Raw genomic sequence first — 24,848 nt, 5'->3', positions numbered from 1 at the left:
TTTTTTTTTTTTTTTGCTAATGTCATTTTTTCTGTAGCATATGTCATTGCAAAGAGCTGTGCGCAGTGTAATAGTCAAAGCAGCCATTCATCACTCATTCTTCGTCTTTTCAATCTTCATCAGGCTTGAGCAGTGAGAACTGTGACAGATTGCTGGAAGTCACTGCATTTTGCATATTGCTATTTTCACTAAATAAAACCATTATGACTAAACTTTTCTGGAGAAAAATCTACCCTTCAGGTATAGTTTCAGCTGTCTTGCTTCATCTTCCACCCACACATTGGGAGTACGTGGGAGTTGACACTTTCTTTTCCTTGGCCGCTTTTTTAAATTGAAAAATAACCTTGGCTCAGGTTTTTCTTTTCAGGATTGACTTTGTGTCTTCATTATTATAGAACACCAGAGATTGTTGATCCAGGAAATATCTGTATTCCTTAGGGGATCAGGAAGGAATTTTTCTCCTCATTGGAGCATATTGGACCATGCTTTATCTTAGGTTCACACTTATGCGGATTTCAGTGCGTTTTTCCAGTTTTCAGAAATGCACTACATTTCATTTAACATGATTTCCTGTGGATCTAGTCCACATCTGTGTGTTTTGAGCCGGTGCAAATTTTTGAAAGGGTCAGGATTTTTTTTTCCCACAGCAGATTGTGTTTTGCGTTTAATAGACTTCAGTGGAACCACATTGTTTTTTTGTTAAGAAGAGGATGGCCGCCACGTCCTTAACCACTTCAAGTCCGGACACTTTCACCCCTTTCGCTTCAGGACCAGGGGTGGACTGACCATTTGGAAACTCGGGCACTGCCCGAGGGCCCGGGGTCAGTAGGGGGCCCCATGAGATGCCCCTGGTACCTTTTTCATAGGCTTTTTTGAGTTTGGGCAAGGACACAGGGGCCCCATGATCCCCTATTGCCCGGGGGCCCCATGAGTTGTCAGTCCACCCCTGTTCAGGACCCCGACACATTTTCTTACCAATTATATTTACATTTGTAATGTAATTATATTTTGCTAAACTAATGTATCTTGCTGTACTGGTGTAACTTTTAACCACTTCAAGTCCAGACACTTTCACCCCCTTCCTGTCCAGGCCAATTTTCAGCTTTCAGCGCTACCACATTTTGAATGACAATTGCGCGGTCATACAACACTGTACCCATATGAATTTTTTAGCATTTTTTTGGGACAGATAAAACTTTATTTTGGTGGTATTTATTCACCACTGGGATTTTTATTTTTTTTGCTCTATAAATGAAAATGTCCAAAAATTTTGAAAAAAGTGTTTTCTTATAAAAGTTTGCAAATAAAAAATATGTCTTCATAAGTCTTGGCCAAAATGTATTCAGCTATTTTTTTAGTAAAAAACAAATAACCCAAATTAGTTTATAACCAAAAATTATAATTTTTAAAAAAATGTTTTTATATTTTAATTTTATTTTTTTTTTTTTTTTACATACTGTCACTCTTGCAGTTTTACACTGATTGCTTTTACTCCCATAAAGGCTGTAAAAGCAATCATTTCTCCTTCTCTCTGGCTGCATTCTTGCAGCCATTGAGAAATACTGTGTGAGCTGTGATTGGTCACAGCTTGTGACATGGTACAAGGGTGTTGTGAATAGCCCTGTACCATGTGACCTCTGTGATCATTCTCAGATTTCACACGTAGTGAGCAATGATGTTAGAAGTGACCAACCAGTGATCACATGATCGGGACCTCACAGAGAGGTCCCGTACAACGATCGGTATTCTGCTGTGTCCGGAGGTGTTCGACTATGACCCAGGGAGTGCGCAGAAGCAGTGGACGGGGAGGCCGTTTATAAATGGCCACCCGCCCCTGCACTGCTCCTGTCCGACCATTTATAGACTTGGGCTGATTAGTCATCAGCTGTCAGCAAGGTTCCCTGCTAACAGCTGAATATGACTCCCTCTTCCTTCCCACCCCCCTCTTTCCTGACCTGTGGAGCTGTGTACTCGGGTATGGGTCTGGTATGGATTTTAAGGGAGGGGGGGACCACGCCGTTTTTTTTAATTGCCAGCAATAGGTTAATGTGTTACTTGTTACACCCCAGCTAAATGACCGTTTAATTTGTGTGATGGGACAGTGTGTTTTTGTTGCCTTCTCTAAAGGCGACAAAAACAGTACTATTGGCACAATAGTAATAAATGACAAAATGTGCAAATATGCAAACACCATGCTGATATCTCGCACCAGATCATCACCCTCCCTGCCATCCAAGATCTGCAACGTTTAAAGAGGCACCACAGGGATCTATCCTCATACACCAACTGGCTGCTTCTTGCTCTGACGTCCTGATAACAGCAGAAAGGAATCTATTAGCTATTGGAATAATGACACTAATGTCAAATTAGCGAAGTGTTTCTCAGCAAGGGTTCCTCCAGAGGTTGCTAAGGGTTCCCAGAGAAATGAGCAATTTCTGCAGCTCATATAAGTACCCACTGACACCATTGATCTTGTTAGCTACTGTATCTGTAAGGAGTATTCTTCACAATGACCATCACACTAATGTATCATGAGTTGTAGATATAGTTATTATTATTATTATACAGGATTTATATATCGCCGACAGTTTGCTCAGCGCTTTACATTATGGTGGGAGACAGTACACAAGACAGTACAGTAACAATACAATTCAATACAAGAGGGGTTCGAGGGCCCTGCTCCTTGGAGCTTACAATCTAGGAGGGAGGGGCTAGTGATACAAGAGGTAATAACTGACACAAGACTTGCCGATCTTCTCCACTCTTCCTACTACTCCATCCCTCATACGCACTCCGCTCCTCACAAGACCTCCTTCTTTCTAGTTCCCTGGTCTCCTCCTCCCATGCCCGCCTCCAGGACTTCTCCAGGGCATCACCCATCCTCTGGAACTCCCTACCCCAATCCATCAGACTATCGCCTACTCTCTGCTTCTTTTGGCGCACCCTGAAAAGCCACCTCTTCAGGGAAGCCTACCCCGCCCTCTGCTAATTGCCGATCTCCTCCACTCTTCCTACCACTCCATCCCCCACAGCTTTTCCTCCCGTACCACTATTCCCTCCCTCCTAGATTGTAAGCTCCAAGGAGCAGGGCCCTCTAACCCCTCGTGTATCGCATTGTATTGTTATTGTACTGTCTCATGCATTGTCTCTCATTGTAATGTACAGCGCTGAGCGAACTGTTGGCGCTTTATAAATACTGTATTATAATAATAACTGTGGGGGATGGAGTGGTTGGAAGAGTAGAGCATTTCAATATTAGCTGAGGGCGGGGTAGGCTTCCCTGAAGAGATAGGTTTTCAGAGTGCGCCTAAAAGTGAGCAGAGTAGGCGATAGTCTGATGGATTGGGGTAAGGAGCTCCAGAGGATGGGGGAAGCCCTGGAGAAGTCCTGGAGACGAGCATGGGAGGAGGAGACAAGGGAGCTAGAAAGTAGGCGGACTTGTGAGGAGCGGAGGGTACGGTTTGGGTGATATTTGGAGACCAGATCGGTGATGTAATTTGGGGCAGAGTTATGAACGACTTTATACGTCAGTGTAAAGACAATATAGTCATTTTTAGCAGGGGTTCCCTGAGACTGGAAGGTTGAGCCATTGTTTTACTGTCATTGTATGTAGTATCTGCTTCTACACAGCATGGTTGCTTTTTTGGTGTCATAGGACAGTGAAAGGACACACATTTCCTGTTTGCTCCAGGAGTAGTGTCTCCAGAAAGTTCCCAGGTATCACAAAATGATATGCTGTGTGGGCACATATACACAGCTGCACACAACTCCATATTCTGAAGTGGCAGAAAAATCCTCATCCATAGTCCTGCATATGGATATATTTAACACTGTATGCATGCAAACATTGCAAGAGTGGGCTTCCTGCAAGATCCTACGTAAAATCATACGTCCTAAGTAAATCATAAGTCCACGTGCCCCTCCCAGAAACAATAGATCTCCCCAGGAACAATAGACTGCCACACAAAAATAGATGCCTTCCAGCAACAATAGGCAGTAGATCTCTTCCAGCAATAATAGACCTCTGCAGCAACAACAGACCACTATGCAAAAATAGATCCCCTCCAGCAACAATAGACCACCCATGACCCAGCATGAATAGACCCTCCGGCAGTGTTCATTTTGACATCAAATTTTGATTTAGTTTTAGTTATAGTCTTTTGACTAAAATACCATTTTAGTTTTAGTCATCTGAATTGTTTTAGTTGTATTTTAGTTGACTAAAATCTAACGGGTTTAGTTAAATTATAATGCAGTATTTAAGCATTTCTCTAGAATTGCCAAACTCCTTATTAGTGATAGGCTGCATGTTTGAGTCGAACAGAAGTTCGACTCGAACATGGGCCGTTCGTGTGTTCGTTGAACACACAAACAGTACGGGCCCTAACAGTGCATTGTGATTGGCCAAAGCATTGCACCTGACCACAGGTCAGGTGCAACGCTTTAGTCAATCACAGGGCATGATGACGTCACAAGGTGCAGGGGTGATCCTGCCCCCTTGTGACATCATCACCCTATTTAAGAACTGTTATCATGGTGTAGCTGTCAGCCGGCAGGAGCCAGCGTCGAGGGTGGAGCATATTGTTTTTTCTTTTTTCGGGTTGGCGGTGGTGGCAGGGATCGTGATTCACGTTGGATCTAGTTCAGGGGACATTTTTTTTGTTTTTATTTTTATACACTACCCTTTTTCTTTTGTGTGTGAATGGGTAGCACGTTTCGCATACTTATTCACATGGTGGGGTGGGATCTGGGGACCCCCTTGTTAAAGGGGGCTTTCAGATTCTGATAAGCCCCCTGCCCGCAGACCCCCACAACCACCGGCCCAGGGTTCTGGGGAAAAGGCCCTTGTCCCCATCAACATGGGAACAAGGAGCTTCAGTAGAGGAGCCCCCCTGCCTCAAAGCACCCCCCATGTTGAGGGCATGTGGCCTGGTATGGTTCAGCGGACGAGTGAGCGCACCCCCCTTCCCTTTCCTGACCTCCTCGGCTGCATGCTTGGATAAGGCTCTGCTATGGAGTTTGTGGGGGGGACCCCCACACCATTTTATTTTTAAATTTTGGCGTAGGGGTTTCCCACAAAATCTATACCAGACTCAAATGGCTTGGTATGGATAAGAAGGAGAGGAGACCCTATGCTGTTTTTTTTTTTTTTTGTGTTTTCTTTTCTTTTTATTGCAATGCTGACAATTCTTTTGACATTCAGCTGTCAGGAGGGACCTGAGCTGACAGCTGAAACATAAATGAATGTTTCACTACAAGAATACCGTACAATATGTTACCGACATTAAATATTGAGAAAAATAAATAAGATGCCCCTATTTACTTTTATGGGGCAATGCAGTGTTAATTTTGACATCAAACTTTGATTTAGTTTTAGTCGTGGTCTATTGACTAAAATGCTATTTTAGTTTTTTTTCATATTTTAGTCATCTGAATTGTGTTAGTTGTATTTTAGTCAACTAAAATAGTGTTAATTTATTCAATGAAAATATTTTAGTCGATGAAATTAACACTGCCCCTTGTTCCCCCATGTTTCCGCGAAAAAAAAACCCTGCATATAGCTGTGGTTGTAGCCTTTTAAGCTACTTTCACACTGAGCTGAGCGTTTTCAGGTGTTTTTTCAAGCGTTTTTTTTTTTTCAGGAATTTTTTAACCTTTTTTTTAGAAGATTTGCAAATAATATAGGCTTTTTTTCAGGCATTTTTCATTTTGGCGTTTTTGCTGTGGCTAGTAGAAACGTGTAGATGTGTCCTAAGCCCATACAACAGGAAAACCAGAATCAAGCACAACGCTCTTGGACTTTCTAGCACAACAATGACCCTAAGCACAAGGCCAAGTTGACCCTCCAGTGGTTACATCAGAAAACGATGAAGGTTCTGGAGTGGCCGTCAGTCTCCTGACCTTCATATCAACAAGCCAGTCTGGGGAGATCTCAAACCTAGGGTTCATGCAAAACAACCAAAGTCTTTGCATGACCTGCAGGCATTTTGCCAAGATAATTGGGCAGCTGTACCACCTGCAAGAAGTTTGGATCTCATAGACAACTATTCCAAAAGACTACATGCTGTCATTGATACTGAAGGGGGCAATACACAGTATTATGGACTAAGGAGATGCAGACTTTTGAACAGGGGGCATTTCATTTGTTTACTTGTTGCCATGTTTTGTTTTAGTATTGTGCCTACCCTATAAGAAATAAAAGAAATGTGTTTTGCCTGCTCACTCATGGTTTCTTTACAAATGGTGTATATTACCAATTCTCCAAGGGTATGCAAACTTTTGAGCACAACTGTATGCATGTGGGATAGGGACCTTAGATTGTAAGCTTCTAGAGGGACTGATGTGAATGTGCAGTAGGCAATGTGCTGCATAAACTGTTGGTGTTCCATAAATATGTGTGATTAGGTTGCACCCAAATTTTCATCTTGATTTACAGAACAATATTTTCCTGTTTAATTGTAGAAATATTTGATAAGTTTTGAAAATCCCTGATCGTTATGAAAATGATAATAAACACATCTCAGCACTCATGCGTTGTCATTCTAGGGTCTCACCTACCCCCCTACATTACTGAATTAACACCCAGATTTCATCCTTTCTATTGGTTCATGTAGGTACGCTGTTACTTTCGCAGCTGGAGCTTTCAATAACTTGCTGTCAAGCGAGATGAGCAGTTTTATATTTTTTTTAGTCCTTTCAATCTATTATTTATTTTCTGCTATAGAAAAAGCTGTGGGATTGTATTGTTAGATTGTTTAATATTATTTTGTTTCTCGCATACGGTTTCCAGCTATTTCTGATGCTATTGTTATGCCTGTACATTGGCTATGCTGTGTATTTTAAGGGTATGGAATATGTATTTTAAATGATTTGCTTGAAGCATGATTAATAAAACATCTTCATGGTATATATCTTTTAAATGTTTAATACTGTTATTACTGGTTTTCCTGAAAGGGAAATTTAAAAAAAGCCAAAATGATATGCAGCAAAACATTGCATTTCAGCACAGAAATAATAATCTGTCATTGAGTATTTTTTAGCCAGTGGAGGCATGTGATTTGTTGTAGAACCAGGCTGTGTGAAATTGATAAAATGTATGTAGAACCCTAAATCTGTTTTTCACTGTTTGGCATTATGTATCTGTTTATACAGTCTTCTTAAAGTAATGTTTAAACCTCTTTTTTATTGTTTTTTACCACCAAGTATGCGGGTCCATCCTGCAAACATATACAAGAAGGTTATTTAACCACTTCCCGACCGGCCGTTGTATATAAACGGCCGGACGGTGGCAGTGCAGGGTCAGGTGGCCGTTTATAAACGGCCTCCCCGCACCCTGCTTGTGCGCGCTCCCTGGGAGCGCGCAGCACCTCTATCCGGTGCCCGCTGTGTCCTCCGGACACAGTGGAACACCGATCGTCGGACGGGACCTCTGTACGAGGTCCCGATCATGAGATTGCTGATTGGCCAATCAGTGATCACATGCAAAGTAGTAAGCAAGATGTCACTTGTGACATCATTGCTTACTACGTGTGAAATCTGTGAATGATCACAGAGGTCACATGGTACAAGGCTATTCACAACAGCCTTGTTCCATGTGACAAGCTGTGACCAATCACAGCTCACTCAGTACTTCTCAATGACTGCAAGAATGCAGACAGAGAAAGAGAAATAATTGCTTTTACATCCTATATGGGTGTAAAAGCAATCAGTTTAAAAAATAAATCTTCATCAGCCCCCACAAGTATTACAGTGTCACCATGGTGACACTGTACTGCTAGGGTGACAGTATGTAAAAAAAATAAATAAATAAAAAATAATAATATAAAAAAATAAAATAAAAATGTAAAAATTTTTTTTTAAATTTTTGGTTATAAACTAATTTTGTATTTTTTTTATACTAAAAAGATAACGGAATAAATTTTGGCCAAGATTTATGATGAAATATTATTTATTTGCAAAATTTTATTTAAAAAAACACTTTTTTTCAAAATTTTTGGACTTTTCATTTACATAGCAAAAAAAAAAAAAATCTCAGTGGTGAATAAATACCACCAAAATAAAGCTTTATCTGTCTCAAAAAAATGGTAAAAAATTCATTTGGGTACAGTGTTGCATGACCGCGCAATTGTCATTCAAAGTGTGATAGCGCTGAAAGCTGAAAATTGCCCTGGTCAGGAAGGGGGTAAAAGTGTCCGGTCTGGAAGTGGTTAAAAAAAAAAACATCCCCAGTGACTTGATTTTTAATTTCTCAGAAGCCACTTCCTCCTTATGCCTCAGTGCCACTTCCCAGAATTTCTGGTTGAAGGGGCACACACTGTAAACCTCACCTAGTCCAATGACTGCCTTCAGTGCCGCAGCACGACTACATGTCTCATCGCTCTAGCACATGTGGGAACAGCTGGAGAAGAAGCCATTCTATAGGGTTCTGAACTGCCTGAGCGTGAAGTGTTGATGCATCCGAATGCTTTGCCAAGGGAGAGCACACTCATAAGGGAGTGGCACCAGGGGTCCCTGCAAGGGAAAGGAACCTCCCTAAAAATGGAAACAGAAGCTAGTAAATTTTTTAGTGGAAAGAGAAAAAGTAAAACGGATATCTCCCCTATGGGGTACAAATGGAAGAAAAGAAACTGACTGGTTATAACACTCCCTTACTCTACCCAGAATGGAAAAAAACATTTTGCATTTAGTTACACTTTAATTGTTTTTTTTGCCAGTAACTACTTCCTGTAGTAGGCTGACAATGCAATTTTACTGCCTTACAATTGCAGTTGACCATTGGTCTGCCTGTCTCACCCACTAAAAAAGGCAGCCCATTGGCCAACTGAAAAAGTGCATGCAGCAGGCTGACAGCGCTGCAGTTATTTGGGATGCGCTGGCTTTTTACATTTAGCTTTTAAGATCTCAAGGCAAGAAAACCTTGCTAGACATTTACAAAACACTTTTTTCTAAAGAAAAATGTATACAGTGAGGAATGATCTCAAACATACTAAAAAATAGATTTAGCGTTTATATACACTTTAGGTTTTGCGGGGATGCCATTGGCAGCAAATGCACTACTGTACACTACATATTTGTTGCTTCAAATTTAGGTACATTCAGTAAAATAGAACTATGTGAATCCAGGGGAAGTTTAGAACATGTCTCAACATATAAATGCTTGTAAAGACAAGTACATGAAACCACAGTATTCCTTGATTCGGGAAGGATCCAGATAATTTCTCCTGTGTTTAAATAAACTAAACACAGGTGGCTTGGGTAAATTTAAAGAGGATCTTCAGTTATTTATAGAAAAATAACAGTCAGCAGGTACAAATACTGTAGCTGTAGATATCCGGTGCTATCCTTTGTCGGTGTTCAGGTCCCTGGGGCCACCATATTGACTTTGGGAAACGGCTGTAACTCCTTGCACATGTGCAAGCCACGCTATGCCCTGTGAATGGTTTCGTAGCCTCCTGCGAACTGTGAAACGTCCCAGGAGGCTGCAAGTGGTGAGAGGGAGGACCAAGCTTCCACTCAGGTCACCTAGGCAATCTGAGTGGAAGTGGGAGCTGGTACCTGTCAAAACTATTATTATTATACAGTATTTATATAGCGCCAACAGTTTGCTCAGCGCTGTACATTATAATGGGAGACAGTACAGTAACAATACAGTACAATACATGAGGGGTTCGAGGGCCCTGCTCCTTGGAGCTTACAATCTAGGAGAACTAGGTACTCGCTTCCCCTTTCCCAAAAAAAAGTTTCAATTAGTGTCAAAGGAGGGGAGGGGAATTAGGAACAGCGGAATATCCATTTTTTTAACGGATGTTCCTCTTTCACTTTTAGCCCCCAATATGCCAGTAGTATGTAGTTAGGTATTTTTCATTTTTGGAACATTCAATTTTCTTATGTGGGGGTCTTCAAACTTTAAAAAAAGAGTCTGTTTACTGTCCCTCAGACTTCCCTCAGGAGGACCGGACTGTGGCCAGTTGGAGTAGAACATCATATTTGGTGGTCTCTGGGAGTAAAACGATTACATAGCACCTGTGCTCGGTAGGAGGAGCAATAATGACTCGGCATTGGTTTCAGTAAAAGGAATAGTGCCCAATCATTCATCCCAGTCAGAAGAATTAGGTCCATTGTTGGTGTAATTTGAAGGAATGGTGCCTCATTGGTAATGTCAGTGGAAGGAATGGTGCCTTATTGGTAATGTCAGTGGAAGGAATGGTGCCTTATTGGTAATGTCAATGGAAGGAATGGTGCCTTATTGGTAATGTCAGTGGAAGGAATGGTGCCTTATTGGTAATGTCAGTGGAAGGAATGGTGCCTTATTGGTAATGTCAGTGGAGGGAATGGTGCCTTATTGGTAATGTCAGTGGAGGGAATGGTGCCTTATTGGTAATGTCAGTGGAAGGAATGGTGCCTTATTGGTAATGTCAGTGGAGGGAATGGTGCCTTATTGGTAATGTCAATGGAAGGAATGGTGCCTTATTGGTAATGTCAGTGGAGGGAATGGTGCCTTATTGGTAATGTCAATGGAAGGAATGGTGCCTTATTGGTAATGTCAGTGGAGGGAATGGTGCCTTATTGGTAATGTCAGTGGAGGGAATGGTGCCTTATTGGTAATGTCAATGGAAGGAATGGTGCCTTATTGGTAATGTCAATGGAAGGAATGGTGCCTTATTGTTGGTAACAATGGGAAGAATGGTGCCCCATATCAATGGGAGTAATGGTGCCTTGTATCAGTGGTAGGAACAATGCCCAAGGAATTGATATAGGCAAGCAAAGGGCTACTGTTTGGAGACCTAATGGTTCTAATGGTTAATGGGGTCAAATCGATGTTCGTTTTAGACCGTGATGGTGAAAAAATTTGAAGGAGACGGATGGAAAATTTTGCTTGAATAAAATTCTAACTTTGGGGATTTTGTTTGGGAAAAATTGTACATACTGTAATGAAACCTGTTTAATATATCTGGGATTCCATTCAGGTCTGGACAAAATTTTAGGGGCTTTCAAATTAAATTAGTTAACTCAATGATGGCAAGAATAAATGTTCTGACAAACCGATTTTTCTACAAATGTTCAAATGAACATCTAACCGTGTATGGCCAGCTTTAGCCATTTTCTTGATTTGTCTTTTTTTTTTTTAGGTGAGGCTGCAAGTGAGATTTATGTAGTGCTAAATAAGCAAATCTTCCTCTTTCTTTGCAGCACATAACATCAGATAGCTACATCCCATGTTTGACAGACCTCTGCAAGGCACTCTGGGAAGTCATGCTAAGCTACTTTTGTACAATGCAGTGGCACGAGAAAAATGATCAGGAGGAACCGCAGGCTGCCTCTGGTAAGAAATCGATAAATATATGTGTGTGTGTGTGTATATGTATATGTATGTGTGTGGGTGTGTGTGTGTGTGTGCGTGTGTGTGGGGTGTGCGAGTGTGTTAATACTCTAAAGCTTACCAACAGGCAAATCCTTTTATTGCTCCCCTAAGAAAATATGAACACAGAATCCCATAGCAAGTAGGGTTAAAAAAAAGACTATTGATGGCCTATTACAGCATTGAGATGCCTCCAGACAAATGCATAATCCATAACTCATAAAATGTGCCAATCATCGAACACGCAGTCAAAGTTCAAGAGCACTTGAATTCTCAGTAATGGTTTATCCACTGTGGGTATTAAGTGTTTCGAATTGCCTTCAGTTTTATTGTAGACCTTTTTTTTTTTTTTTTGTTTAGGGCGCCTCTTGATAGCCAGAGACCCTGTTTTTTCATTCATTCATTTTTACTCCACAGAAGTAGGCACTTTTCTGTAGCTGTGATGTTACACAGACCATTTTTGTTTGAATAAAATTGCATTTTGCATTCTAATTACAGCACTTACATAAAATAAATATGCACTTAAACCTTTTGATATGCAGCATAGCTTTCAGAATGCCTCAGTTATTGCTGTCTTTGTTTATCCCATTTAAAACTCATTATAGATAAAGAATGGAATAGTATTTCACTTAACACATTTGTCGTTCTAAAGAATTATCTGAAATCCTCATTTTCGTTGTTTTGGTGTGATGCTTGTGGAGAGGAGTTCTGCCATGAGACTCATGCAGGCCATAGACGGGGAGAAAGCTGGCTGTTTTTTTTTTTTTGAAAAATGACAAATCGGTTGTTCAATCAGCCGACGTTACCACCATTGGTAAAAAAAAATCGGCTGATTTTCGTCCCGTCTACGGCCGGCAATTATATGGAATATGCAGAAGAAGAAGAAATAGATTATGAGTAAAAAGAAAAAGTCACAACATTGTATCTATTTGTATCCATTTCCGATACAGATGTTTCTATTCGGATACAAATAGATACAATGTTGCTATACTTTTAAATGTCAAATATAATATCGGACTGAAATTCTTTTTTTTTTCTTCTTTTTCTTCTTCTTCGTATTCTATTTCTTCTTTATATTCTATTTCTATTCTTCTCATTCATATTCTATGTTTTTCTTTTTCTTCTTTTCCTTCTTCTTTCATGTCACTGCTCATGCGCATTTTTTAAAATCGGAAAAAGATCGGCAGATTTGTCCATCATTGCCACGAAAATCGGCAGAACGACAAATTTGGCCGATTTTTTTCCAGCAGGACCGATAATCAAAAAGGGCAAAAATCACTAAAAACGGCCGACCGATTACCGCACTAACAATCCAAAAATCGGCCAATTTTATCTGACTGACGTGATGTTCAACGAATAAATGTGGTAATTGCATCGGAATACTGGTGACTCCATCCTTTGGGTAAACTGTTTTGAGAAACAGTCTTTGGGCTGCAGTTACAGCACTTCCGAAGATGTGAGACAGATCTTTTCAGGATTAGCATACCAAAACTGATGCCTCTTAAAGTGTAACTAAATGTAAAAAATAAAAACGTGCCAACAGGCAGGGTTTTTATTGCAGAAATGACACTCAACGTCTCTTCTGCAATAGCATACACTTACCTGCCTGTTCACAATATTCTGCACATGCGTATGTGCAGCTCAGTTTACATTTCACCTCACCACCAGTGTGCCAGGATGACTGCACTACCATGCTAGCCAATTAAAGTGACCAAAGACCGGACCCTGGAAGATGCCAATGGGAGCTTTGTGAGTGTTGGACCGTTGGAAGTATTTATATAGATAAAGTATATCTCCTGCGCCAATATATACAGATGAGCAGTTTAAGCAGCCAGTATTGAGAGTGCCACAGCCACGGCACCAAGACAATAAACTAGAATATAAAACAAACAATACAGCGCTAAGTAACAAATAAATATGTAATCATACAAGACACTCAATATTGTGTGGCCCAGATGTACGAAAAAACATATGCACAAATATATATATCATCGGTGTGAGGTGAAGCACACAAATATAAGGATCTCATGCATAAAAGTGACACAGATATAACTTTGTGAATAGTGTCCTTGTGTATCAAACAAATTCCATGCAGATGTGAACTGCAATGTGCCAATCCTCTATAGCTGGGGTGCCCCCTCACCTTCCTGCCCAGGCCCCTAAGGACCAATGAGCCTTGGGTAATGTGTTGGGTGTCCCTCCGGATAGAAGATGGATCCCTCCGACAGTAATGGTGGAACTCCCTCCTCTTGGTTATATCATAAATGGTAGGTAGTACCGGTAGTGACTCTCCAGTATATGGCTCTCCAACGCGATCACCAGTAAGGCAAGAGAGACTCATATAGTGTAAAACCTTTTATTAAATATCAGATAAAACGAAAAAACTACTTACACAAAGCTGCAAGCAAACAGGCCTTCACACCGCTCAAAGGGTGTACTGTATATCGGAAAACGGAGCACCAAGATGGCGACCGCGCCGGATGTGACGTCAAGACGTCGATTGTCAAAAGCTCCTCCCACTAGCGTATCTACGCGTTACGTCACTAAGGACACTATTCACAAAGTTATATCTGTGTCACTTTTATGCATGAGATCCTTATATTTGTGTGCTTCACCTCACACCGATGATATATATATTTGTGCATATGTTTTTTTGTACATCTGGGCCACACAATATTGAGTGTCTTGTATGATTACCTATTTATTTGTTACTTCGCGCCGTATTGTTTGTTTTATATGCCCGTTGGAAGTATTTGTGCCTTTTTTTTCCCCCCACTTTAAAGCAGAACTGAAGTTCCACTATAAGAAACAGTGAGCAGGCAGGCTTTTCTTGCAGAAGAAACATTCTCTTTTGCAATAAAATGCCCCTTTTAGAGTCTCTCCTTTCCTCTGGAACTCCCTACCCTAATCGCTCTGGTTATCTCCTACTCCGTCCATTCTTAGGCTGTCCTTGAAAACACATGAGCAGGGTCCGAACTCTTCTGCTTTCATTGTATTGTAATTGTACTGTCTCCCTTTTTTTGGAAAGTGCTGCAAAAATCCTGTGCTATATAAATCTTGTATAATAATAACATAACTAAAATAAAATGGACCCCATGGCAAGTTTCCCTTTAATCTGTATGCTTTCTAAACCAATTTTCCCTTCAGCAATGTGAGAGCAGAGCCTGACATGATTTCAGAGATGACCTTAAGCACCCAGTAATTTCCATAGCTCCACAGTACTCTCTTCGAAGAATCTGCAGTATTTAAGCAGTTTACATCTAACAAGACCATGGACAGCTCATGTTATGCCCATCATCCAGCTGATGTCTGCTTACATTTCACTGGGTTTCAGTAGAATGTGATTTTGTACTTTAGGTGGCTGAAGCTTAGTAGACATATATCCCAGGTTGTGTTTTTTTCAACCATTTTTTTTAAGATTTTACATGTTGAATTTAGGTCTGATTTAAATTTAGCTAAATGGTAAAATTCCTTTTCTTTACAGCACTGGAGTCCTTGGATTGATCCTCACCAGAGTTACTATTTGCTTAACGTTTACAGGTTTTTAAGGCACGCTTCAGTTTCTTCTGTCAACCTAATAAAATTTACTACCAAAATAAGTGCAGGTGCATGTCTTTAATTGTTTAGACTGCCCTGCTTATACTAGTCTGCCTGTACAGGGGGTGTTATGAGAGGCAACTAGGAACATCATTTCCAAACACCAGTGGCCAATGCTACTGGCCACTCAGCTCATTGGCACCCTTGGTGTAATGGCATGGGATGTTTATATAGCTACTGTATAAAGTCAAACTTAAAACGGAGCTTCACCCAAATGGGGAAGTTTTGCTTTAAACCTCCCAAGCCACATGACACTGTTTTTGGGAGGTGGGGTGGGTACCTGTTTTTGACACATACCCATTCCCACTTCTGCTGTGATCTCCTAGCCGATCCAAATGGAAGTTCTCCCCTTCCCCTCCCTCCCCGCAGTCTTCTGGAACACATGACATGTCCTAGAAGACTGCGGAACCATTCACAATGTGCAGTGCGGCTCACGCATGCACAGTGGGCACCCTGCTGTGAAGTTGCAAGCTGTCAAACCCAGGTGCCCACAGTTGAGATGTCAGCTCCAGGGATAGAAGACTGAGCAAAGAGACGTTTCGGGTGAGCACAACACTGGATGGAGGGACAGGTGAGTGTCTGTCTGTTTATTAAAAGTCAGCAGCTACGGTTTTTGTAGCTGCTAGCTTTTAATAAACTCAAAATGGAGGACTGGAGCTCCTCTTTAACATTACTATAGACCTCTTACATATTCACCAGTACCTTGTTTTGCATTTTCACTTCATGTTCTGACAGGATCTTTAGGGAAAGTTTCACTAGCATGGACACAGGCAGCAGTAACAACCCAATACAGGCTCCAACCTGGATGTCCTCAGACTTTTTAATGAAAAGTCCATTTACTTAATGGGGGTGAAAAATCCCTGGCTTGGTGGTCAGTGGGAGTAAAAAAAAAAGCTTCGGTGTTGGTGAGTAGTAGGAGTAAAAAAAAAAAACTAGTGTCTGTGGTCAGTGTGCCGATGCTTGGTTTCAGTGGCAGGAATAATGCTCCATCATTGGTGTCAGTGAGAGGAATAGTGCCTCATGATTGGTATCAATGGAAGTAATAGGGCCCCATCTTTGGTGTCAGTAGGGGGGAATAGTGCCCCAGGATGGTGTCAGTGGGGGGGAATAGTGCCCTATGTTGGTGTCAGTGGGGGGGAATAGTGCCCTATGTTGGTGTCAGTGGGGGGGAATAGTGCCCTACGTTGGTGTCAGTGGGGGGGAATAGTGCCCTACGTTGGTGTCAGTGGGGGGGAATAGTGCCCTATGTTGGTGTCACTGGGGGGGAATAGTGCCCTACGTTGGTGTCAGTGGGGGGGGGGGGAATAGTGCCCTACGTTGGTGTCAGTGGGGGGAATAGTGTCCCAGGTTGGTTTCAGTTGGGGGGAATAATGCCCCAGGTTAGTGTCATTGGGGGGGAGTAGTGCCCCAGGTTGGTGTCAGTGGGGGGAATAGTGCTCCAGGTTGGTGTCAGTGGGGGAAATAGTGCCCCAGGTTGGTGTCAGTGGGGGGGAATAGTGCTCCATGGTTGGTGTCAGTGGAGGGAATAGTGCCCCAGGTTGGTGTCGGTGGAAATAGTGCCTCAGGTTGGTGTCAGTGGGGGGAGTAGTGCCCCATCGTTGGTGTTAGTGGCATCAATAGTGACAGTGGGAGCACATGCACCACAAGGGACGACGGTTAAATGCAAGCAAATGGCCCTAGTTTGGAAACCACTGCTATAACATTTCTCAGTGCATTTCAAAACCAAATAGAGTTTTGCTGTAGTTTTCCTTGCTAGGGACAGAGGTGAAGGAAGGCTGTGCATATTTTTTTTTTTTCACTAAAGGAGATTTGGTAAGGGGTCTGAAGGGGGAGAAGGTCTCCACCTCCTACTATGTAAAAGACCACAAAAGTTGCATTATTTTAATGTAAAGCTACACACTTGTTATGGACTGTTACTTAGCCCTGAGATTTAAAAGATTGACACGTCCTTCCCTGGCTTCATTTGAGTGTTTTTGGTTGCTGAAGGATCCCTTTTGCAAAGCTTGGAGCAAGTTGTAGCCGAAGTCATTCTTATTTATCATTGAGTCAGAGAGGAGACCTGTGTTGTTTTTCTTAACAACCAAACAGTCTTTTTTGCATGTTAGTAGTAAGATTTTAAAGGAAGACAAATATTTTGTTTGCGACAGTTTAATAAATGAGACAGAATATTCTTAGCTGCTAGCTCCGCAGGGCGCCTGAGGACATACCTGAAGAAGTCTAGGGGACCTGCAGTTCTGACATCTCCTCATTGACTTGCAGATGACACCTCCAAGTTCCATTCAATGTACTGCAGAGACAAGAGGTCACAAGCTCTGCTCTATCAAATTACCATCTTGTTTTCAAAGAATGTTAATTAGGGCAGTTTGAAGTAATGATAGAAGAAGTTAGCAATGAATAATACAGATATATCGTCTTTGTATGCTGATTTGTAGAAGAAAGTTTGTGAGAACTCTCAAAAAAAGAGAACCTTTACATGTTTATATATATATATATATATATATATATATATATATATACAGTTGTGTTATAAATAATAGCAGTCAGACATCACTAACCTGGTGAATCACTGTTTTTGGTAGAAATAATATTTCTACATGGCAAATAATTTACTAGCAGGTGTAGTAGAGTAATAGAAATCCAACAGACCCAACAATCATGACATGCATGCTGCTGATTCTGTGTCATTGAATCACCAATTGAAAGGGGCATGTTCAAAATAATAGCAGTGTGGAGTTCTATTAGTGAGGTCATTCATTCTTTGAAAAACAGGTGGCAATTATTGCCCTTATTTAAGGAAAGAAGGCAGCAAATGTTGTACATGCTGGTTACAGTGCATTTCTCTCTGAAATTCTGAGGAAAATGGGCCGTTCCAGACGTTCAGAAGAACAGCGTACCTTGATTAAAAAGTTGATTGGAGAGGGGAAAACATATAAAAAAGTGCAGAAAATAATAGGCTGCTCAGCTAAAATGATCACAAATGCTTTAAAATGGCAACCAAAACCTGAAAGACGTGGAAGAAAGCGAAAAACTACCATTCGAATGGATAGAAGAATAGCCAAAATGGCGCGGACTCAGCCAACAATCAGCTCCAGGAAGATGAAAGAAGGTGTAAAGTTCCCTGTGAGTACTGTTACAATTAGAAGACGCCTATGTGAAGCCAAGCTATCTGCAAGAAGCCCCCGCAAAGTCCCACTGTTGGAAAAAAGACGTGCTGAAGAGTTTACAATCTGCCAAAGAGCACATTGACTGGCCTAAAGAGAAATGGTGCAACATTTTGTGGACTGATGAAAGTAAGATTGTTCTTTTTGGTTCTAGTGGGCGGAGACAGTTTGTCAGACGACCCCCAAACACTGAACTCAAGCCACAGTACACTGTGAAGACAGTGAAGCATGGTGGTGCAAGCATCATGATATGGGGATGTTTCTCATACTACGGTGTTGGGCCTATTTATCGCATACCAGGGATCATGGATCAGTTTGAATACATCAGAATACTTGAAGAGGTCATGCTGCCTTATGCTGAAGAGGAAATGCCCTTGAAATGGGTGTTCCAACAAGACAACGACCCCAAACACACCAGTAAACCTGCAACATCTTGGTTCCAGACCAACAAGATTGACGTTATAGAGTGGCCAGCCCAATCCCCGGATCTTAATCCAATAGAAAACTTGTGGGGTGACATCAAAAATGCAGTTTCTGAGGCAAAACCAAGAAATAGAGATGAACTGTGGAATGTCGTCCAATCATCCTGGGCTGGAATACCTGTTCACAGGGGCCAGAAGTTGGGTGACTCATTTATACAGCAATGTAGTGCTGTGCTCCACTATCAATAAATAAAACAACTTAAATCATCTACCAAATGATCTATTAAATAAGTGTCCATGCAGAATCCGTGGTTGTTTCCATGCACTATTATGTAGAAATGGAATGCTTCTTAATACAACTCGTGTGATATATTCAAGCCAATATGTGTGCACCTCCACCGGTTGTGCTTCACCTTGTGTATATGACCAAAACAACCACGGATTCTGCATGGACACTTATTTATTAGATCATTTGATAGACAATTTAAGTTGTTTTATTTATTGATAGTGGAGCGCAGCACTGTATTGGTATGTAATTATAATGAACACATTTGTATGGGTATGTGTATGGTGTGAGCGATTCACAATTTTTATACAATACATATATTGTTCTTGTTAGTATTTGGCACTCAGAATAGCAACAAGATTTTTCTATATATTAAACTTATTTATATATAATCAATGTCTTACAAAACCAACACTCAATAGACCAAACAAAAGTAAATAAATAATAATGCATAAACTTCTAGTTGATCGAACAATGTCCAATACTAGAGTTCCTTTAACATGCTTCAGCTAAGTGCTGTACTTTGTGCAACCTTCATACATCCATAATATGCATAGAGCAGTGCAGAGGATCCCACCACCATTCACACTCCACTCTAACCTTACTGAGTGAACCTGTTTATTTGAAAAATTGGTCAGATACGCATTTCCATTTAAGAGGTTTAATCCAGGGCACCATTGTTCTCTTTGATCTTCCTCAGTGGTTCTTAAGTCTTATTTCTCCAGTGTAAAACAACATCACTTTCTCCTTCACTCAAAAAAGAGAGGCTCAAATAGTGTAATACTGTAAAAAAAAAAACCCACTGTATCCTTTATTAAAAACCACAAAACAAATCACACTAACAAGTAAAGTGCACTAAAAGGGTAGTGTCCCACCTTAAAAACACTTTTGCGTAAAGAGGTACAGTGTTCCCTTAAGGCTTAGGTTCCCACATTGCATAATCCAGCAGAGTTTAGCCACACTTCCTGGTGGGCATGATGACGTCACTGAGGATGGATGATGCTCCTTAGGATGGAGAAGGGTCCCTGCTGGAGCAAGGAATAAGGGAAGTATTACACGTTTTTCATTGCACCCCTAGACATAGAAATGCAACACTGGGGAGGTGGGGGTATTGCAAGGGCCCACAGCAGGGCATACATTATTACCAATCCCTGGAGTTCAGCTTTAAAATGAAATGCAGGTTGTGGTGTAAAATAAGATTGTATCTAGTCTTCTCTGTAAGCCCCCCCCCCCCCATACACACACACACATATACACACACTTTGCTAAAGCACTATAAATTAGACATAGTTGTTTAAAAGTGAATTTTTATTTTCCCCCCATCCTTTATTGCATATCAGCAGTGCTGATCTCCTGTAGCCACTTCCTGTCTATGTTCCGTCCAGCAAATTTTGGATGTCATTCGTCAGGTAGATTTTCTGCCGGTGCAAGAGTTGACCATGTCTGTGCAATATGAGTTTGCATGGTTGGTTGTAGTCTCCACTGGGAGAGACAGGGTGACAACCCAGGAGAACAATTAAGGGAAGAAGGGCATCATCACCATGTGACAGGAAGTACCCACACAAGGACCTTTATGAGAGGATTACCAGGTATTATTTTTAATAAAAGATACAAATTTAAAATTTGCCCTGTTGAAGTAAAAATTTGATTCACTTACCTTTCAGTCTTGAGTGGGATTAATTGTGTTGCACAGCACACCTAAAAAAAACCTTGAATTTATTCTGTGGATGACATTGGGAGAGGTGAATGTTGCATAGTCAGTTGGATTACTTCCTCTGGTAGGTGATTTTATTAATTATCAAGGAATGCTAAATGTCACTGATATGTCAGATAACTCAGCGTTCCACATCACTTGTGGAAGTACCCATGTGTGCTAATACATTCTAAAACCTTTGATCTCCATATTGAATGTTGTTAAATCAGCGTTTCGCTAAATGAATTGTAAGCTCTCCTGGAGGCCTGTACAGGTCAATTACCCTCCACCTCAACAACTAGGGGTGAATGTATGCAATTTCACTGATCTACACTACAGTATTTTATATCTGTTCATCAAGATCTATTAAAATATAACTAAAGCCAAAACTTTTTTTTTTTTTGATAGAGTGGAGAGGGATTAGAACATCTTTTCAGGTTTTTATAGCTGTCTGTGTCCCCATTAGGGTGATTAATCCTCTCCATTTGTCCTGTTTACCATTATCATTGAAAGTAAAAGAAAATCCCAAATTTTGGGTCATCTCCAGAAAATTAATAGAGAGGAAATCTGCCAATGGGGACACTGATTCTGGTGACCTGGGGGTCCCCAAGAAATCCCCTTAATTTGCAGGGATTTACTCTCACTTCCTGTTTGGTTATGGGATAGGATATGAAGAGAAATCTCCACAATCGGACACAGATGGTGAAAAAAAAATTGAACAGGGGTTATAACCCTCCTTTACTCTATCCAAAAATGAAAAAAAAAAAAGATTTGCCTATACCTTAAAGTAGAGGAAGTCTCTACTAAGGCTACCACTGGTGGTTTTCTAAAAATGCTGGTTGCCTGGTTGTCATGCTGGTTTACTGGTCCTGTACGCTGCATCTGTGACCGATGCTCCTCCTCTTCCCCACAAACCACTGACAGTCCTGTCCTACAGCTTTCAGTAGCGCTAAGGTTGGCATTTTGTAGACCCGTGGGGTTTATTTACTAAAGCTGGAGAGTCCAAAATCAGACTCCCTTCTGCATAGAAACCAATCAGCTTCCAGGTTTCATTGCCAAAGCTTCATTGAACAAGCTGAGGTTAGAAGCTGATTGGTTTCTATGCAGAAGGGAGTCTGATTTTGGACTCTCCAGCTTTAGTAAATAAACCCCATGGTGTCCGACTTTTGGTCCATGGGCTGCATGTGGCCCTTTTGTACCCATTCTACTGAACTGTTATGGCAGTGATTTCTAGCAGTCCTTCTTCTAACCTGTCCTCTGTCTTTTACAGCTTCATGCCAGTCTCCAGCTACATCTGTATCACGCCAGCAGCCTCTGACCATCCCCATAACATTTCTGTAATCTCTGTCTCCCGTAGTATCTGTGCAGTCTCTCACAATCTTACATAACATTACAGTACATATTATATTTGGCCCTCAGAGGGTCCTGTATCCAATAAATTGGCCCACACTGTAAGCAATGAATTGGAGAACTTATGGTTCTTCAGATCAGGTTTCCCAGCGCTTTTTTTTTCTTTGTTTAATGTTCATCTTATTTTTCTTCCAGATAGTATCTCTGGTAATGAAGAAAATAACTTTGATCGAAGCTATATTAAAAAGAAGCTAGAACATGGATTAACGCGCATATGGCAGGTAGTTTTCATTTAATTGTATTTGTCTTTTTAATTTACCCTCAGGCATCCAGATATTTGTATAGGATACATTACTATTTAGGATTCTTGCACGCAGCTATACATTCGGGCATTGCAGATTACAGAAAACAGGGATTTGGAGGTGCCAGTATGTCACACACAAAGCTTTAAGTATTTACATTCTAAAACATCACTTGCAGTGCCTTGAAAAAGTATTCATACCCTTTGAAATGTTGCACACTTTGTCATGTTACAACCAAAAATGTAAATGTATTTTATTGGGATTTTATGTGATAGACCAACACAGAGTGGCACATAATTGTGAAGTGGAAGGAAAATGATAAATGGTTTTCAACATTTTTTACAAATATCTGAAAAGTGGGGCGTGCATTTGTATTCAGCCCCCTTTACTCTGATGCCCCTGACTAAAGTCTAGTGGAACCAATTGCCTTCATAAGTCACCTAATTAGTAAATAGAGCCCCCCTGTGTAATTTAATCTCAGTAGATACAGCTGTTCTGTGAAGCGTTCAGAGGTTTGTTAGAGAACATTAGTGAACAAACAGTATCATGAAAGTATGCTTGACTTGTATCACAGGTTGTACATTACCAATAGGTAGATTATTAGTATTATTATTATACAGGATTTATATGGCGCCAACAGTTTGCACAGCGCTTTACAAAATGAAGGCAGACATTACAGTTACAATACAATTTGGTGCAAGAGGAAACAGAGGGCCCTGCTCGTTAGAGCTTACAATCTAAGAGATGGTAAAAGACAATATATGAGAACTTTGAATAGATTTTGACACCAATAAGGCCTGTTGTATATTTTCCGTGAGCATTTTAGAAATTTGTATGGAATTGTGTTTTATGCAGACTTGTAAATATAGAGGCAGCTGATGGCTTTACTTTATCCACTTTCTCCTTCCAAAACCCTTTCTATTGGTCTTTTGATATGATGGCTGGCTTTAGTGACAAATAGGCAAACTCTAGGAATAGCGCTCCACCCAAAAAAAATAAATAAATACTAATCCGTGTGTACCTTAAATTACTCTCATACAACGTGTAAATTTATAATATGAATATAAATATCCAATAAATACTATTTATCCAATACATATAATGATATTGATGCAAGTGAGATTAACCAATCAAATGTGACATCAAATAATGTGAAAAACGTGAAAAAAAAATCCTCTATGATATAGTTGGGCTATCCTCACACTATAACTCAACCATAAATCATGACTATGTAAAATGTGAAGAGTCCTAGACTGTAATGTCCGTGCTAAAAACACACATATATATATATATATATATATATATATATATATATATATCTTATTAAGTGCACTTGTAATATCAGTCTCCTTCCACTTGTGGTCTCTTGATCTTCCTTCTTGGTTTAGAGTGAAGGATGGATGGTTGAGGATTTCTCCCCTTATCCTGCAGGGATCTCTCTCCTGTTTCCTCCTCTCCTTTTTATTCCTCCAGTTGATACATGAAAAACATGAATGTCCACATAGTGCCTTATCCTTTGGTATTCAAATCCCCCTGAGGAAGCCACGTGACCCTGTGACCCTGTTTTTTATATTCACTCTCTTCTGCATCACATTGATATATTATGTTCCTTCCAGTTTTGTACTACTCATGGACATTTTCATCATAACAAATTTCAACTGGCCATATGGCATATAGGTTCTTGGGTAGCAGTTCCTTGGCCCCTTGCAGTCATGGTTTATAGGAGGGCCTCCAGGGCTGCAGTGTAGTCCAGGTTGGCCCCCACACTTGAAGCCCGTACCCAATGACACTTTCTGTTCATTACTGTCACAGATAGGCTTTGGGACTGGCTCCGGTTGAACCTGTGTGGTGTTTTTGAACTAGGTTACCAGCTTGGGCGGTGAGGGAATAGTTAGGGCCGAGTGTTATACCCCAGCTCTCTCCAGGGGGTTTGGGGGGACCAGGGGGGGTATTTCATGATGTCTCGGGTTAGGGTGGGATTGGTCATCTTTGAGGGGTCCTAGGGTATAGTGGGGTGGGTTTTTTTGGTCACACATCTGGGATGCATTGAATTTTTATCTTTATAATTTTTGTGATTAAATATTTTGTATGAAGTAATAGCCTTATGGTTGTGTAGCCTACTTTCTTTTCTTTGTACAGTATGCATTCTTTTCTATAAACCACTTGCTTTTCTGTATTTAATCACAACTTTTCTTCAGGAAATTGCTCATAATAATCCCCCTATTCAACCTCCTATGTACTGAACCTGGTGCTCCCTTTGCTCCAGAGACCCTCTGCCCTCCTTTGAGCTGATAAGAGATATATCCCCTTAGGAGGCATCACATGTAAGGTTGCATTCCTAGTAATCATTATGTCTGCTGGCGTGTTTTTGAGCTGGCAGCCCTTTCTTGTAAGGAGCCATTCCTTGTACTGCACAGAGACAAGGTGGTATTAAGACCAAGAACTACTCAAGATGTTTTCTTTGTTCCACCTGAATAGGGATGTTGTCTTGCTTACCTCTGTCCTCCTCCAAAACTCACCAAAAAAATGTCCCTGTCCATTTTCATCCCCCCACAGGCTCTCTTAGAATACCTTCTGCTTCTTGCCCCGCCATTGCCAAGTGGATCAGACTACTTATACTCAGTGCTTTCAACCTTAGGGACAGAGCTTCTCCTTTCCCAATCAGAGTTCATTCCAAG

General features: G+C 40.9%; 1 protein-coding gene across 1 annotated transcript in view; it reads left to right on the top strand.

Moving 5' to 3' along the window:
• The window catches only part of VPS50 (VPS50 subunit of EARP/GARPII complex), a 308,344-nt gene that overhangs the window by 207,725 nt on the left and 75,771 nt on the right, over window positions 1-24,848 (top strand). The window contains exons 13-14 of the mRNA XM_089692114.1: window positions 11,191-11,323; window positions 22,064-22,149. Coding sequence (XP_089548240.1) covers window positions 11,191-11,323; window positions 22,064-22,149 — 219 coding nt within the window. The remainder of the gene's footprint in view (window positions 1-11,190; window positions 11,324-22,063; window positions 22,150-24,848) is intronic.

The sequence above is a fragment of the Staurois parvus genome, unplaced genomic scaffold, assembly GCF_062004578.1.
Source record: "Staurois parvus isolate SC_StPar_1 unplaced genomic scaffold, SC_StPar_1.0 ptg000576l, whole genome shotgun sequence".
NCBI lineage: Eukaryota > Metazoa > Chordata > Amphibia > Anura > Ranidae > Staurois > Staurois parvus.
This window is presented reverse-complemented; position numbering and strand designations above follow the sequence as displayed.